Genomic DNA, 18,847 nt, shown 5'->3' on the forward strand with positions numbered 1-18,847 from the left:
ACAGGAGCACTTTAATGAGGGCATTTGAGGCTATTTCCTAACCAGAAAGCCCACCCTCAATACCCCAGAATAGCACACTTCCAAATCCAGAGATTCATAACTGAGCCTCCCAATTTAAACACAGGTAGGATGGAGACATAAAGTTCCGAGTCTCACAACAGCACCTCCATATTCGACAAACGTTAGCATTGAACTTTTTTTAACCTGCTGTCTGTAACTCTGGGGGAATGGAAATTGTATGGATTATCCCCCTAGGCTTTCAGCTGTATCCCAGAACTTCTCAGAGGTCCCACTTCTGTCTCCTCCTCCAAATCTCTTTCCTATGAAGCTTTGACCCAGAAGTCATAATTCCCAATGATAATGAAGTATCTGTATGCAGAATTGCTTTGGCTGACATTCATTAACATGTTAGCCCACATACCCCCACTTTTCTTCCCCTCACCACCCTTATCACTGTCTAAACGTAGATTTTAAGTTTCTTGGAGAAGGGGTCTAGACCTGTGCCTTTTTCCTCTGTGTTGTTCCATAAAGTACCATGCAGAATGCTGGCCCTATGAAAATCCTACAAACACACACATCTGGCATGTAGGTGTGCAGTTACCAATACTAGGATAACTTGAAGGAGAAACTTAAGGAATAAAATACTGCATGCCTCAGAGGTCTCTCCTATCTATATGCCACCCCCTCTCCCCAGAAAATCTGCTTTAGGCTGTTACTCATTTAGTCATGTCCGACTCTTCGTGACCCCATGGACCAGAGAACGCCAGGCACCTCTGTCTTCCACTGCTTCCCACAGTTTGGTCAAACTCATGTTAAGAACACTGTCCAACCATCTCGTCCTCTGTCGTCCCCTCCTCCTTGTGCCCTCCATCTTTCCCTCAATCAGGGTCTTTTCCAGGGAGTCTTCTCTTCTCCTGAGGTGGCCAAAGTCTTGGAGCCTCAGCTTCAGGATCTGTCCTTCCAGTGAGCACTCAGGGCTGATTTCCTTCAGAATGGAGAGGTTTGATCTTCTTGCAGTCCATGGGACTCTCAAGAGTCTCCTCCAGTTAGAAGCTTCTAATAATTATTTTCAATGATATTTGACCTTCAAGTATTTAAATGCTGTCCTTCATTCAGCAGCTAACCTCTCCGCTGTTTATGTCCCATACCATGTAAGGGGCTGACCCATAGTTCACGGCAAACACTAGATTTGAACTCGGGATTTCCTGGTTCACCGTTCAGCCTCTTAGCTACTTCACTCACGGCCATTTTTAAAAACCAAAGTAATTTAACTTCCCGCTTGAGATATCACATTTCTTTCTTCCCTGACCCCATCAAGATTTATAATGCATATGTATGGCGAAATTCCAACCTGGTCTTTCTATAGTCTTGTCTTATACCATAAACAACAAGGTATTCCTCCCTGTTGGGGTATCACATTTCTGGCAACATGAGGTAGTCTCTATTGGCAGCACTTTCTGGCAGCCCATACTGGGTATCTGTTCCAGACGGTATTGTGCTCCCAAATTCTGAAGTTGAGACACTAACAGTACTGCAGAAAAGCTCCCAAGGTCAAGCTTTTGACTGCTTGCACCTTTCGACAGCAATTAAGCCAGCTCTGTGTGTTACACAGCAGAGATTAAGTTGTCCTGCTCCTTATCACAGACACTTAGGCCTTGGAAAGAGTTGGGGTTTGTTTATTTTTAATAAGCAACAGCTCCAGATAGGAACTACAGATCAGAAAATGGCTGAAGTCATAAATGCTTACACACGGAGAGAAAGCTTTGTGTCAATAGAAAGGCTCTTTCTTCCCAAAAGGCTATCAATATTTTGAGTGTTCAGAAGGAGGAATCTCAATAAAGGTGTCTGTCTGCTGGAAAATGCAGAGCAGCAGCTGTTGTCTAATAAGGCAATGCTGTTGTAATTCAGACGCTAAAAATGCAGAAGATGCTTTGCTTATCAAGAAAGGGTGAATCCTCTCTAGCCATTTTGAAAGCAGGTCCCCTCCCAACATAATCTATACAAGAAAAAGAATAAGGTATCATGAATATTCATTCTACACAGTGGACATCTTTGGATGGATTTATTCCACATAGTAGCTATCTTTGGATATTTTGGGGGAGGGTATGAAAACAGGAAACCTAGATGAATTCTAGCAGGAGATACCCCAGCTAATTTGGGGAGCTGCAAATTCTAAAATGTGAACCATGAGGAGGCAAAGCTTGCAACAACTGTTCAACCTGCAGCCCCAGCAAGAAAGAGGATACAGGAAGGCAGGAAAAAGGATCATTCCCAGGACACTGGCTACAGCTGACTAACTCAAGAAAAGGAACTGGGTTTCTCTTCAGCTTCAAAGAAATCACAGGCAAAAATAATTGCACATGAAACAAACAGCTCTAGAATGACCAAGGCACCCTCCAAGCTCTGAGAAAAATGAATAGGCACAGCAAGTGATCAGTCTCCCCAAACCAGATCCCTTGCCCAGTTCCTGTCACTTTTCTCCTAGCAATCAGCTTGAAAGTCACTCTGCAAGCTCTTTGATATTAAGCATCAGCAATCTAGTTCCACTAGTATTAAAAAGGTATCACAGGTATCACTGCAGGGTTGAGAATAGTCCCCCATCAAAAAAAGATCTCACATTGAGATGCCTACTTGGTACATATAGCAGGCCCATCTCTGGATTGCATCACTGATGCCACACTGAGGGCTGTGGCTGCTTTCACAGGGGCTGCCCACCAGGTTGTTACCTTCAGCCATTTTCCTCCTCCGAGGCACAGCTCCAAAAATTTCTAGAGGAGGCTGCATTCAGCACTATTGGAGGAGAGGGTGGTGTCTAGAAGTCATGTGCTCCCTTAACTCCTGGACTCAGCTGCCTCTCTGGCCTGAGACTAGAGCCCAGTCACAACCACCCATGCTAGGACTCAGTATGGCTGCTGCATTTGTGTCCTCTGGCCAAGAGACAGGAAGTGCTGCTGCCTAGAGCTTGCTGCTTCCCATATCTTAGTTCAGTGAGAGTTGAAAGGCAAGCGGCCACCTCTTGCCAAGGATGAGTTCATGACAATGTTGGGCTTCCTCGGCTAGAGATGTTTGTTAGCCTTGTAGCCATCTAGGATATGGGAAGCAACAAATTATTGGGGGGGGGCAAGGGGGTATAGGAAAGAGAACTCTAGGCTGGATATGAACAGAAAGCCCAGGCCTGTCAGCAAAAACAAGATAGAAGCTGAGTTAGGCTCTTCCCACCAGAGGGAGTTTGCACTGGAAGGAAAAAAAACCCATCTGGAAGAAGGAAGGAGGAGCTCTTCTATCACCAAGACAGAATTCTTACAGACTTAAAAGCAATCTCTGCAGCACATGGATAAACAATTTAATTCCTTACATATAGATTCTGTTTCTCTTTTCTTCCTTCCCGCCCCCTTTTCCTCTGCTGTCAAGTTATCTGACCTCTGTTTGATAATCTCATTTCCTGAAAATCAAAATACCGGAAATTTAAGCTTCCTAGAGTGTTAATTGTGACCCTGCTCCATTGCTAATCAAAAAATTGGATGTTTTGCATGAAAATGCTGCTCTAATTAATTCTCAGTCATAAAGCGCCCTGGTTTTAATAACCCCTTCTTGATTGGATAGCCTTTGAAGAGACGGTTGCTGCTAATCTGCTACACTAGAAAAACCGCACGCAGAGGAAATAATAAGTGGGCTTCTAAGGTCTGAATGAGATTATTGCATTAACACAGCCAAAGCGAAGAAGAGCAATCCCTCTGCCCCAACCTCAAATAAAGCTCCGATTTTGACGGGGTGGGGAGCAACCAAGACACCCGAGAGAACAGAAAGTCCCCTAGCTGCATTCCTCAAGGCAGAAGGAGCTCTTCATTTCGTATTGTTCTGCCATTTTGAGGTTCCTTTTCAAAACTTAGGGCAACCACCTGCCACAGTGCCTTTTTAAAAATGAGACAAGAACACATCAGTCCTTCCTTTCCCCTCCCTATCTCCTCTGAATGACAGCGTATTATCATACGCAACTCTAAGAGTGCTGAACTGAATTTTCATTACTCCAAACGTCAAAAGCAGTTTGTGTCACCAGAGAACACAGATGGTTGTCCCAGGCTGCCTTTTTTTGTTGCTGCTGTTCTTGGTTAACACAAATTGCATGAGCCACAATAGATTGAGCCTTGCAGAAGAGGTGGGTTCTCCTGGGAATGTCATTCCCTATATACAAGGCCTGAACTACATGCTTAGCAAAATCAGTGTCTGCTCTGAACTTTACAATATCGGACTGCAGGCACAGGGAACTAAATTTCTGAAGGCGCTTCAAAAATTCCCTGAACGTAGAAAAAGCTAGCACAAGAAGGTGGTAGAGAAAAGGGCAGACTGTTTTGCAACCAGGTAGACTCAGCTGTTCTGTTCTTGGTTCATGAAGTAAGTTGTCAAGAGAACCTTGCAATTATCTTCCAGAACTTGGGAAGACTTAAATATTGGTGGAAACCTGCCGGTTGCATTCCCTGCCTCTTTGTGCCCCCCTGAGGCTCTTCAAATTCTCTCACCGCATGAACTTTCTTCATGGACTTAGTTGGCAAACTGATCTGAGAGCACTGCATCACCGTGGGAAATGATTTGGGTTCCCTATGGTGACTTAGAACAGAAATATCACCTGCTGTATCTAACAAAAATCTCAGATTCACACTGGCTTTGACAAAAACATGCAACTTGCTTGCAAGACACATCCTAGTAACCAGATCTCTCCTTCGGCATGTTGATTTCACTTGAAACCCAACATAGAGGAAGGATGCCCTAAAAATATATTATTAGTCAACATTTTTATCTAGCAAAGGTAAAGTTATAAACACAGCCTCCATTAATAGTTAAGGCCCTTATTATCTAAACCAGAGCTTTCCAAACTTTTCATGCTGGTGACACACTTTTTAAACATGCATCATTTCGCAACATGGCAATTCAGTTTTACTAGCAAACCAGAGGTTAAATTAACCCCTTTCCAGCCCCGGAAAGAGCATGGGGAGCGTTCATGAGAAACACCTACATACTGCAGTCGACACACTAATGTGTCACGACACACCGTTTGGAAAGCTCTGATCTAAATCTTGGCTAACCAAATTCTGCAATGATGCACCCTGAAGCAAAAGAAAAAATCCTAATATTCTGGGTTCTGAACTGGCAGTGAGTGACCAAGAAAAGGATCTTGGGACTGCGGTGATTAACTTGATGAAAGTGTGCAGCAGCTGTGAAGAAGGCAAATTCCATGTTAGGGATCATTAGGAAAGGGATTGAAAATAAAACTTCCAACCTCAAAAAGGACATTGTCATGCTGGAAAAGGTTTGGGAAACAGTAACCAAAATGATCAAGGGGCTGGAGCAACTTTCCAATGAGCAAAGGCTGCAAGATTTGTGAATTTCTCATTTAGAAAAAGGGTAAGGGGGATATCATACAGGTGTGTAAAACTAGGAATAGTGTTGAGAAAGTAGATAGGGATTTTTTTTTTTTTATCTTGCTTTCATAGTATTAGAGCCTGTGACTGTCCACATTGGAAGATTCCAGAGACACAAAAGAAAGCACTTCTTCACACAGCACATTGTTAAACTATGGCATTCACTCCCATAAGATTATAGTGGTGGCTGCCAACCTGAATGGCTTTAAAGGGGGATGAGACATATTCATGGAGGGCAATGGCTGCTGGTCATAGTGGTTATATATAACCCGCAGGATCAGAGACAAAATGCCTCTGAAAAGCAGTGGCTGGGGATCATGATCAGAGACTGCTGGTGCCAGAGCCAGCACAAGTTTTGCTGCCTGAAGTGAAGAACAAGACCCTCCCTCACTGCATATACAGAACACAAACAAAGCGGCAGCTGAGTCTTCCTCACTAGTGATGGGACAATAGCCTCCACTGTTCCTGAGAGCAGAAGGCTAGCTTAGCTGGCATAGAGCAGCCAGTGTGGCACACACAGCTCTGTCTTCCCAACAGCTTGCTACACTCCCTGCATCTAGTGATGAAGGCAGCAGCCTGACTAATAGCAGGGCTGGCCCTACTACGCTTGTATCCTTGTGAGCTTCTCACTGGGGTATTCTCTTCTCCACTGTGAGAATGAATGCTGGAATTGTCAGCATCGCCCTTGAGCCAGTGTCACCAACTGGACTCATGCACTTCAACCCCGACTGGGCTAGGCGAGCTGGGTAGCACTTCCAGAGACCACCTTCTACACAGGAACAGGTCAAAGTGCTGTGGACTCACAGCTTAGAGTTGTGGGCACCGGATTCACTTCCACAATACAGTCGTCGCACAGCAGAGTATAGCAGAGTCTGGCAGTGTATAAACGACTCGGAGAGCAGCTCTGTAGAACTACAACTATAATACAAAACTATATACAGAGCTAAATAGGTCTAAGCATAAATGAATGCTGCACTGAGTGTCTGCAGCTGCTCTTAGCAGCAACCTTATCTCTACACACGATCTCTAACACTCAGTCTCTCTCTTTCTCCGACACACTGACTGACTGACTGACTGACTGACTTGGTGCTGGAGCTGAATAAGTAGAAAGCAGAACACTGCTCCTCCTCTCTGGAGAATCAGCAGACTCGTCAGGAGATTCTTGGATATGGGAAGGGTGAAATCTCCTCAGGAATAGCCCTTTGGTCGGACACAGAAAGTCTCTTCCAATGTTCTTACCCATGACTCTTGACTAAGCTGCTGTTGAATGTAACTCACTGGCATGGATATATAAGCAAGCATTATACCAGCTCCACTTCTTGAATGCTCCAGATAATCTGAATTAAATTTTGCATTTTGGGCTGTTTTTCCCTTGCACAATTCTAAGTTACCTTCCATTCACTTCCAAATATTGCAAGTCATTGACATTAAAAGCTGTAACATTTCTTGTGAGGCAAGCTCCAAATACTTTTCTTGATGTGCAGACATACCAGACCAAGATTGAGGGGAGAGGTGAGAAGAGGCAAGTTAGGGGGCCACAAACAGCTTCTTTCACAAAGCTCACTGGGTGGAATGGTCATTACTTTTCAGCCTAGCTTACCTCACAAGGTAAAATGTGAATGATTATATAGCACCATGAGCATTAGTTAGTACACTGGGATATGAATGCTCATACATATGAACGGCATACCTCTGCACATCACAGAAAGGCTGACAGCTTCCTCCCTAGGAAGCAGAACACAGGAAAACTCTGAATATTCTCAGATCAACTTACAGGTCATTCTCCTCCATTGCAAAGTGAAAGTCTGAAAGAAATGTGCTTCTGAATGAAAGGGCCATAACCCAATATAGAGCTACCTGTGCAAAAGCCTACTGAGTCATCAGATTAATTAGGCCTTTATTTGGTGCTGGATTGTAACACTCAAAACAACTAGCTCCTGAATCAGTCCTAGAGAGAATTTTGCTTAGCTCTTGTGAAAGCAGCTATTGAATATATTTGTTCCCTCCACACCTTCCCTGCCCCCATGACACCATGGCAGGGTTTGTTGCAGATCTGTTGAATTGCGGTGTCAGATTTACTGCTTTGCAGCTAATGGGTAACTTTAAAAAGGGAACGGCACTTCCCTCCCGGCTAACTGTGTCAGTGTGCTGGTGCGAATGCTGCACCCCCAGCCAGTTTCTAAATGCAGGAAACCTGGCTGGCAAGAGAGCAGGAGAGGCTGTTCCTCTAAAAGCTCTGAGCATCCACCTCCAAGTCACGTTGGCTCCGCATTTTATGGCAGAGTCAGAATCAGCAGGGGGCATTGGTAGCGACAGTAATTAAATCCTATAGTGTCTGCTATGCAAAGGGCACTTCATTAATTACAAGGAAGGTGACGGCTGTGCTGTGCAGCTCTTTGACAACCATGCCGCTTGGTGGAATTAACTATACTATTAGTGTAATGTATAAGAAAGCTATTAGGGATGTAATAGTAAATTCATCTGAATGCAAAAATTTTAAACACAAACAACACAAACAGGCTCTCTCTTTTATCAAGGAAATGCCAAGATCTCACCTCTCCCTGTTAGATTGGCATTTTATAGCATCTCACCCTTTGCATACACACTAAAAGCACACACCACAGCCACGATGTATAACTGGGTAATTGCATTAGCTCACCTTCATCCCTTGTTAGCCTTTGCCTCTCCCCTTCCAACCCAGCATCTGGCTTTGAAATGCAGAGAACTTTGAATGGAAAGATCCCTGGGTCAGGAGCCTACTTTCCTCCCTTCTTCCAACAATGCTGTAAAGGGCCAGGAACACGGATGGTTCTATCATAAGCAGCAAGCAGGCCCTCACAACTAAGTGTTGCAGTGGATCTCTAGTCTCTCTCTCTCTCTGTGTGTGTGTGTTACCAGAGCCTAGCATTAAAAATACAAATACAAATGTTAGGAACAATAAAATCAGATAATCAGAGAACTGTAGAATTAGAAGGGACCACAAGGGTCATCTAGTCTAACCCCCTGCAATGTAGGAATCTTCTGTCCAATGTTGGGTTTGAACCCACGACTAAGATTAAGAATCTCATGCTCTACTGACTGAGCTGCAGTGATAGTTAGAACATTTGTTCTAACTTGGGTCTATCTATCTTTATGTGCGTTTTAGTTTAGTTTTTTTTTAATGAACAATTAAAAGTGCAACTAGTCTGCTTGCAAGTCAATGTGACTTCTGCATGCAACTGAGTGTTTGGAGGAGATCTGAGAATAGCAATTTAAGTAGACTGACATTTTCTGCAACCTGCAATAGCTCTGATGTTTTCATTTTCTCATCTCTTTCCCTGGTCTGAGGAAAGTCACTGTTTGCTGTTTGGTCCATATTTCCTTTAAAGCAGGGAAAGAGAGAGGGAAAGAGGGAGGGAGGAGCATGCATGCCCAGGTCTACTGCATTACTATTTCCCAAAGTGTCAGACCCATCTGTGATACCGGCCTCCCAAATATAAAATATAATACAACTGGAAAGAAATTTCAGCGAAATCTATCATCCTGAAAGCATTACAAAACATACTTTGTGAGTGGGTGGGTATCAAAACCTGGCTGTACTGTGAAACTCAAATATCATGACAAAATTCAAAACTAATATGGCTACCATGGAGTTTTATCTTGCATTTCAGTATTTTGAATTCTGACTTAAAATGTGAAAACAACTAGTTTGAAGTTTTGATCTGTTTCCTATTTCAAAAAAGACAGCGGCTATCAAGGTAAGTGAAAAAGTGTTACTTAAGTGTTCATTTGAAACCAGATTTGGCCTACCTTGAAGTTCACCACTCCTGCTGTACAACTCCCTCCTCTGCTCCCGCAAATAGGCACTCATACTAATGGCATGGGAAGATGATTCAAACCTGCAATGAGACAAACACAGCACGTCAGCAGGCATGATGAATCGATGTGAAAGTCAAGGCCAGTTCCAATAAGCATGGTCATATACTGACAGTATAATCCCGAGAGTGAGAAAGTGGTCATCTTCAAAAGCTAAACAAGTTGCTAATTCTGTTGATCTCTGACTGAGTCCCCGTATCCCTCCCCATTATTAATCATCTCATACATTTCATTCTGCTGCTAAGATCCTAACTAAAGGTAAAGGTAAAGGTACCCCTGCCCATACGGACCAGTCTTGACAGACTCTAGGGTTGTGTGCCCATCTCGCTCAAGAGGCTGGGAGCCAGCGCTGTCCAGAGACACTTCCGGGTCACGTGGCCAGCGTGACGAAGCTGCTCTGGCAAACCGGCACCAGCGCAGCACACGGAACGCCGTTTACCTTCCCGCTATAAAGCGGTCCCTATTTATCTACTTGCACCCGGGGGTGCTTTCAAACTGCTAGGTTGGCAGGCGCTGGGACCGAACGACGGGAGCGCACCCCGCCGCAGGGATTCGAACTGCCGACCAAGCGATCAGTAAGTCCTAGGCGCTGAGGTTTTACCCACAGTGCCACCCGCGTCCCGCAAGATCCTAACTAGAAGGCACCAAATCTTAGTTTGTGGCATGTACCTCACACTCTTCTGAGTATTATTCTTCCGAGTATTATGGGCCCCTGGTGTCATGAGCACTAACGAGGGACATAGGTCATTTACTCAAAGCAACACTTTTGTACTGATCATTTCCAGCCCCACCCTATGCAAAATGGGCCCTTCCTCCTTCCTCCCCACTTACCATGTCAGGTAAAGTCAGACTACAAAACACAACTCTTTGAATATTCCTGGCCATGGGAAACTGGCGAGAATAGTTCCTTTAAGACCTGGGTAGGCAAACTAAGACCCGGGGGCTGGATCTGGCCCAAACGCCTTCTAAATCCGGCCAGCGGACGGTCTGGGAATCAGCGTGTTTTTACATGAGTAGAATGTGTCCTTTTATTTAAAATGCATCTCTGGGTTATTTGTGGGGCATAGGAATTCGTTCATTTTTTATTTTTTATTTTCAAAATATAGTCTGGCCCCCTACAAGGTCTGAGGGACAGTGGACTGGCCCCCTGCTGAAAAAGTTTGCTGACCCCTGCTTTAAGAGTTTTGCCCCAGACACACGACTCTTTAAAGCCCTCTGCTTATAAGGTAGGAAGAACAGTCTCTTCCACAACCATTACAGAAGGAAAAAAAACGTCCTGGGAAAATGCCACTTTAGGTGGCCATGCAAGTCTGCCTAGCAGCAGGCCTCCCTATTCTGTCTGTATGATAACTCAAAGTAACATAGAAAGCTGCCTTACACAAAGACACAGCATTGGCCCAACTAGCTCAGCATTGTCTGCTCTGACTGGAAGCAGCTCTCAAGGGCTTCAAGCAGGGGACCCAGCCATATCTAGAGAGGATGGGGTAAACAACCAGATGCTCTACCACTGAGCTAGGGCCCTCTCCATAACTTAGCCTGATTACTCTAGTAGGGCTCTTGAAAATGCAGAGAGCCTTCTGGCAGGTGGATGGCCCTCTAAATGGGAAAGAGGGTTGGGAGACAGCTGCTCTGTGTGGCGAGACAAACACCAAAGGAAGAAGAAAACAGCACGACCGAGGCATTATCAAACAACTACACCTCTCAACAGGATGAAAAATGCCATTTTAATGGCAAGATCTCTGCAGATGCAGTGACAGCTGACAGATAAAGCAACCAGAGTTCCCAGCAAGCATGGCTGTCATTGTGGTTAAAGCAATGACAAGAGAATGAGCAGCAGGGGACATGCGCTTCTTATTAAGCAATTATGCCTTACTTCATTTTCGTCAGACAGAAATGAGTGCGTGGGGCTGGAGCAATGAAGCTGACAGGCTAACATGCCAAGCAACAGGGGATGGGAGCAGTTCAGGATCAGCAGGGAAACCGCAAGAAATCCAAACCTTCCAGGGAATCTATGAGGGAATCTCAACAAGGTTCTAGTCCTTTGATGCTGAGTGTGAAGTTGCAGGCTGCCTGCAATTCCCATACAACAGGGGAGAAGGCGCCGTGGTCTAAACCACTGAGCTTCTTGGGCTTGCCAACTGGAAGGCCAGCAGTTCGAATCTGCACAACAGGGTGAGCTCCCATTGCTCTGTCCCAACTTCTGCCAACCTAGCAGTTTGAAAGCACGCCAGTGCAAGTAGACAAATAGGTACTGCCGTGGCAGGAAGGTAAACAACGTTTCTGTGCGCTCTGGTCTCCGTCATGGTGTTGTGTTGCGCCAGAAGCGGTTTAGTCATGCTGGCCACATGACTCGAAAAGCTGTCTGAGGACAAACGCCGGCTCCCTTGGCCTGAAGCAAGATGAGCGCCACAATCCCATAGTCGCCTTTAACTGGACTTAACTGCCCAGGGGTCCTTTACCTTTTTTTACCTTACGCAACAGTGTGACTATATAGCACATTTTAAAACAATTACAGTAATTACACGTGATAAAATTATAGGCATAGATAGTCTTGCTGGGAGGAAAAGTGAACAGGCACCAAAGACATTACAGGCAGAGGCCTTTGCCTAATATGAATGGGCAGTTACAGATAGGTAGCCGTGTTGGTCTGCCATAGTCAAAACAAAACAAATTCCTTCCAGTAGCACCTTAAAGACCAACTAAGTCAGTTCTTGGTATGAGCTTTCGTGTGCATGCACACTTCTTCAGATACACTGGAGTATCTGAAGAAGTGTGCATGCACACGAAAGCTCATACCAAGAACTGACTTAGTTGGTCTTTAAGGTGCTACTGGAAGGAATTTGTTTTGTTTTGATGAATGGGCAGGTTGTTCCAAAGAGAAGGTGCTGCTACACTGAAGGTTTGATTACTTGCAAGTGCAGAATGAACAATATGCGATACTTGTAAAAGTGCCAATTCTGAGATTGAAGCAGTCGAATGGGCACGTATGCATATATAAAGGAAACTGAGACCAAGAGAGATATCTAATCCATGATGCCATAGTCCCAGTGATTAATTTAAAAGATGCATTTCCAGTTTACCACTAATTAATCAAAGGGGCTTATTCTGGGCTATTGGTCTCCAAAAGAAAAGCCAAGAAAATGGTAAAAGAGAAGTAAAAAATGCAGGGCAGTGGCACTGCTGTATGAAGGCTGGAAGCCAGAAGTACAAAAGATGAACCCGAGAATCACTCATGTTTAAAATGTTGACTAAAAAAAAAATCACGGCAGTGATTAACAGCATCCAGTTGAAGCAGCATCAAGCGAAAGAGGCACACAATGGACCAAGGACAGAATTCTTGAGTTAATCAAAACAGAATGGAACAGAAGAAGCACAACTGCCAAGACAGATCAAGCTTTGCCCTTGTCATTCTATAACTTTCTGTAACACATGTTCCCACGCATGTCTGTGCAAGAATGTAAGTCAGTCGGATGTGGAGAATTCTGAACCAAATAGAAGTGGCTGAACTTCAGCTGTGGATCCAGTTACAGATAGGTAGCCGTGTTGGTCTGCCATAGTCAAAACAAAACAAATTCCTTCCAGTAGCACCTTAAAGACCAACTAAGTCAGTTCTTGGTATGAGCTTTTGTGTGCATGCATTTCGTGTGTATCTGAAGAAGTGTGCATGCACACGAAAGCTCATACCAAGAACTGACTTAGTTGGTCTTTAAGGTGCTACTGGAAGGAATTTGTTTTGTTTCAGCTGTGGAGCCAAAACAACTCCAATGATTTATTCAGACAGTTGCAAGAACCAGCAACCTTTTCCTCCTCTGCAACATTATTTGTATGTGTATGTTCTCTATACCCTCAGAGGAACAATAAGCTTGCCCAGCCTCTCTGCCTTCCCCAATTCATGAAGATGGATAAAGCAGTCTTATACTGTGTCTCAGGGGGAAAGAGAAGAGCATCAGACTCCCCTTCCACTACCATTTATCACCATTTCTCCGCCAGGATTCCAACTCTCACGCCTCCTTTAGAAAACTCGGGTCAGGGAGACCCACATTTAATGTGAAAATGGGGGGGGGGTCCATTTGCATCATACGTCTGACTTCCACGTGACCTAAGCGTTTGCAGCACTCCTCCCTAAATTAAACACCCACCTTTCCTCTTAAAAATAAAGCTGGGTAACTATCAAGCACAGAGCAGTACTGAAGATGGACTGGAAAATCCCTATGCAAAGCACAGTTTGGAACAGAGAAGCAGTGCTGCACTCACTTGAAGAGGGAGGTTTTAGGCCTCTGGGGTTTCTTTTTTGCAAAGAATGCTGCAAATTCCCGTCCCGAGCTGGCATAACTAAGCTGAGCTGATGGCTCCGAAGATGCCCGTGTATTTTTCATATCCAAATACTCCGTGAGCAGCATCTGGAGAGAAAGGGAGGGAGGAACAGCATTTTAAGAAGCGCGTTTTTAAAAAGCTTTGTAAACAAAGTCTCAAATTAATGCCGGAAAACTAACCCATACAATCCATGAATACAGTCTGCACAAAAGTTGACCATCAGATTAAAACTCTTGTCAGAAGAAAGCTTTTGGTTCTACGCATCAACCTGGCAGATTTCTGAACAACTAACACGCCAGCCATTTGGTGTGGAATGGCTGTGGAACTCCCTTTCATTGGATGTCAAGGAAATAAACAACTATCTGACTTTTAGAAGACATCTGAAGGCAGCCCTGTTCAGGGAGGTTTTTAATGTTTGATGTTGTACTGTGTTTTAATTTGTTGGAAGCTGCCCAGAGTGGCTGGGGCAACCCACTCAGAGGGGCAGCACAACAACAACAACAACAACAACTCTAGTAGGGTAGTGGTGCCTCAGTTCTGAAATATCCTCCTTTTGAAGGCTAGGATAGCCAAGTTATGGTTGGGAGTTCACTTTCAAATTGAAATATGTTTTTGTTTTTCCTAGATTTTGATGGCTATGGTTAGGCTGTTTTTGAATCTTTATTTTATAGTACTGATTTGGGTTTTTTTATTATAGATATTATTGATACTGGTGCTGATATTTAACCGTTGTTGTATTTGTGTTTTGTGATTTATTTATTTTTGTAAACTGCTTTGAGGTCACTTTCAACAAAAAGCAGTATATGCACACATTTAATAATAACAGTAACATTTAGGTGCCAACACAGCCCATGTCATGGGGAATGAAATCATCTCGTAGAAGACACTACTTTAGATAGCCCTAAAAAGGGCAATAAAGTTTAAATTTGCAGCAAAAGTTTCACCAAAATTCCTGAGCATACAGAGATTTACTGATGCCTTCACAGACAAAAATTTAGTCTGCCACACTGGATCAAATTTTGTAGCATTTTAAAAGAGCCCACTGTCTTCAGATGAGCATATTCAATACAGATCTAGACTAATTTAACAACCACTCCCTCTTTGTAGGAAGCCATGGGAAATGTTCTTCTGTAAGGAGGATATCCCCTGTGATTTCCCAGCAAAACCACAACAAGGTACAGTTCACAAAGTTCTTTGCACTGGCTTAGAGTGAAAAATGAGGTTTTTTTTAAAAAGCAGAAAAATAAATTATTTCGATCAGCACATATTAGAGCACTGACAACACCTGGGGCCCATAACAACATAGCAGGATTATTGGTAACCATAATTCACCCTGTTAGGAAGCTGCCTAATGTAATAAGAGAGCGCACTGTAGGTAACAAGTGGAATGTATCACTGAAGGAAGGATCTTATTTAAACAAATTAGCATGAAATAATAACCAGGCCAACAGTACTAAGCTGCTAATTAGACACAACTGAGAATTCTTTTTTTAAAAAAAGATACAACAAAATTAAATAAAGATAACCTGATTTCTATCCCTAACTATCTCAATTAGTTCACCAGCAGAGAGACTTCTGATGTGTTCTCATTCCAGTGCAAAGAAAACAGCAGTGTGTGTGTGGCCATATTTCACGGCAACTTATCTGCTTGCTTTGTTCGCTTTTAAAGGCAGAGTCACACATTATGTTTTTGGAAGGTATACAAGGCGTACAAGCTAATGTGCACCGAAAACCGTAGAATGTGGATAAAGAACATAAGCTCAGAAATATGCATATCGTATCAGAGAGCCAGGAATACTACCAGGCTGCAGAAACACCATACTGTACACTTAAAACATATCCCCCTCCACCCCAAAGAATCCTGGGAAACCACAGAATGATAGAACTGTACAGTTGGAAGGGACCCCAAGGGACATCTAGTCCAACCCCCTGGAATCTCAACTAAAGCAACCATGACCGAAGGCCACCTTCTGCTTAAGTAAACATAGTTTACACCCTCATGGAGCTACAATTCCCAGCACCCTAAACAAAGTACAGTTCCCAGGATTCTTAGGGGAGGGTTCTTTAAATCTTTGGTATGTTCACTGCAGTTGGGGAATTACTTTCTCAAGCACACAGATTTCAGAAAGCCAAGTCGTCAATAAGCTCATGAGGAAAGCGAGTTGGGCACCACCAACCAGGCTCCTTCTCAAACAAGCAAGCAGCATTTGAATACAAAATGTTTCCTGGGCATTACGGGAAGAGCGGTCCAGTCTAAACTGTCTCCATATCTGCCAGACTTGCACACCTCTCTGCTTTCAAGGAGTCCTGAGTGGGGTTCAAGAGCCTTAACTTTCATCTTGCAACACATGAAATTGGAGCAGTGGCCGGGTGCTACAGAAAATGTAGGAGGGACGAGGGGCAAAGCTGGCTGAGAATTCTTAGAACTTTAGGCAAAACATTCACATTTGAGGGCCAACAGTGGGGAGAAAAGAATTGCTGGAGATTTTCTCTAATTAGCATCCTGCAGTACCAGGTTCACAGAGCAACAGCAATTACCATTGTTGTTGTTAATTTGGATGATTATCATAATCATCACCATCTAATACTTATCAAGTACCTTTTTTTCCCTTCTCTTCCATGTGCCCTGTTAGAGGCTAGTAAAAGTCATACCCCACTATCAACGTCAGTCCCTCCAGCAGGTCTCTTCTAATATTTCCCGAACTACATATTTAGTTATAGACCAAAAACTGTAAAAAAAAAACAAAAACAAAAAACCAAACTTAAATTTTACAGCTTGAAACTGGTAGGCGAGGAGGGGGCTGGCAAACATGCAGCTACACAACCCAATTTCTTCTGCTCACTGAAGTGATTAGTAATATTTGCCTGAGGATGAAGTAAGGCCACGAGTGTTTGGTCCTACAATGTTTAATTATTCGTTGCAAAGCCATCCATCAAAATCCTTGTTAGACGTTAATCAAATGCATAAAGAGCAAGATTTATGAGTGACTGTACAGTTTGCAGCATCCCATCCATCTATAACAAGGACTTCTGACTTCCTGTTCAACAGAGGTTGAATGTAGCCATCCGTGTATTAGACACTAATCACAAACAAATCTGGACATGATAGCAGAGAGATCCAATGAAGCATTATTATTATTATTATTATTATTATTACTACTACTACTACTATTTCCAAAAGCTAAAACTAAAACCTAAGTACTCGGGGGGAATAGCTGTTAGCCTACTGCAGCAACCCCAATAGTCTGCCAATGTGGCAGGGGGGTGGCACCCGAGAGAGGGGTTGCCGTGGCCACTGTGTAAAGCGGCAGTGGGGCAGTCTTCTTTTCCTCTTCCTTCAGCTGCCACTGCCTTCCGAACAGGCTTGTTGCTCTCTCTGGGAACGCCCGGACATCTCATTCTGGCCAGGGCTCCATTTCACTGTGTGTGCTGTGAAGCAGCACTCCACACTTTCGAAACGCCCAATATAAACTTACCCTACCCTCTTACTTGTTTATTTTTTTTAAAAAAAAATCCATATGCACGGCTATTCCTTTCGTATACTTCACTAAGAAGCTGAAACAGGTCTGTGGCAAATTCACAGGTTTGTGTGTTGCTTTGTTTGGCAGCAAATGGACAGATATTTGCAGTTTTCTCACAATGCAGGCCTATGCAGAGAGAAAGCTATGCTAAACCCTTCTCCTTGTGATGCTGTTAGTTTGTGTCCAGAGTTTATTTTTGTTTCGTTGGAAGAGGGGGGTGCATTTAGACATGCAGCTCCCTCCGCACCCTGGCAGCACTGGGTAGTTCAGATGGTTAGAGCGTGGTGCTGATAGTGCCAAGGTTGCAGGTTCGATCCCTGTTTGGGACAGCTGTATATTACTGCATTGAAGGGCTGGACCTGATAATCCTCATGGTCCGTTCCAATTCTATGCATCTGTGCTTACAATGTGAGTACAGTGGTACATCGGGTTGAGTACTTAATTTGTTCTGGAGGTCCGTACTTAACCTGAAACTGTTCTTAACCTGAAGCACCACTTTAGCTAATGGGGCCTCCTGCTGCTGCTGCGCCTCTGGAGCACGATTTCTGTTCTCATCCTGAAGCAAAGTTCTTAACCTGAAGCACAATTTCTGGATTAGCGGAGTCTGTAACCTGAAGCGTATGTAACCTGAAGCGTATGTAACCTGAGGTACCACTGTACTATGGAATTCAAAACTTAATGCAATATAAGGAATAAAAAGCAATAAAAATATGATTAAAAACCATACAGAATCTAGCACAGTGCATTACAGTTGCTACAGTGCACAGAAAGAAAACAGCAACTGGTCTGCCAAGACCCGCAGCAGCTTTCATGGTTCATTGGGGGATGATGCTTGCAAACCACTGGCAATGACGTGAGCTCGTTGGGAAACAATGGATAGCCATGAGGATACGTTAAGAGCTACATAGAAGGACTCCTGCCAACCTAACAGTTCGAAAGCACGCCCTAAAAGTGCAAGTAGGTAAATAGGTACCGCTCCGGCGGGAAGGTAAGCGGCGTTTCTGTGCGCTGCTCTGGTTCACCAGAAGCGGCTTAGTCATGCTGGCCACATGACCCAGAAACTGTACGCCGGCTCCCTCGGCCAATAAAGCAAGATGAGCGCTGCAACCCCAGAGTTGGCCACGACTGGACCTAATGGTCAGGGGTCCCTTTACCTTTTACATAGAAGGAAGAAGCCCCATCACCTCAACTCAAAGAGCTTCATTTGGTCCTATCTGAAATCTGAGGCTCAGAATGTACTTAGAGAAATACTGTTCTTAATTCTAAATACAGTGGTGCTCCGCAAGACAAATGCCTCGCAAGACGGAAAACCCGCTAGACGAAAGGGTTTTCCGTTTTGGAGGTGCTTCGCAAAACGAATTTCCTATGGGCTTGCTTCGCAAGACGAAAATGTCTTGCGAGTTCCTGCGGTTTTTTTCCCCTCCCCCCCCCTTTTTCTAAGCCGCTAAGCCGCTTATCTGCTTATCCGCTAAGCCGATAAGCTGCTAATAGCGCTAATAGCGCTAATCCGCTAAGCCGTCAATGGGCTTGCTTTGCAAGACGAAAAAACCGCTAGACGAAGAGACTCGCGGAACGGATTAATTTCGTCTTGCAAGGCACCACTGTAGATGCCTTTTGTACCTAGCTCTGCTTGGCAAGTCTTGGGGTTCATATGAAAAACAAAGTAGATCTGACAAACATGCAATAGACCCACCTCACACACTTCAAGGGGAGTGACAAATCCAGCAATATTTCCATCTC

The 18,847-nt window shown here is 44.0% G+C and overlaps 1 protein-coding gene across 2 annotated transcripts in view; it reads right to left on the reverse strand.

Moving 5' to 3' along the window:
- Window positions 1-18,847, reverse strand: part of EXOC4 (exocyst complex component 4) — a 361,468-nt gene that overhangs the window by 232,592 nt on the left and 110,029 nt on the right. The window contains exons 8-10 of one of the 2 annotated variants that reach the window (XM_081879705.1): window positions 13,527-13,672; window positions 9,207-9,295; window positions 1,728-1,996 (exon numbers count right to left, since the gene is read on the reverse strand). In XM_081879705.1, the coding sequence (XP_081735831.1) occupies window positions 1,905-1,996; window positions 9,207-9,295; window positions 13,527-13,672 (327 nt within the window). In that variant the 3' untranslated portion in view covers window positions 1,728-1,904. Of the gene's footprint in view, window positions 1-1,727; window positions 1,997-9,206; window positions 9,296-13,526; window positions 13,673-18,847 lie in introns of those variants that run through there. The other variant, XM_081879704.1, reaches the window with a different exon arrangement.

The sequence above is a fragment of the Podarcis erhardii genome, assembly GCF_964252035.2.
Source record: "Podarcis erhardii genome assembly, chromosome: 10".
Taxonomy (NCBI): Eukaryota; Metazoa; Chordata; class Lepidosauria; order Squamata; family Lacertidae; genus Podarcis; species Podarcis erhardii.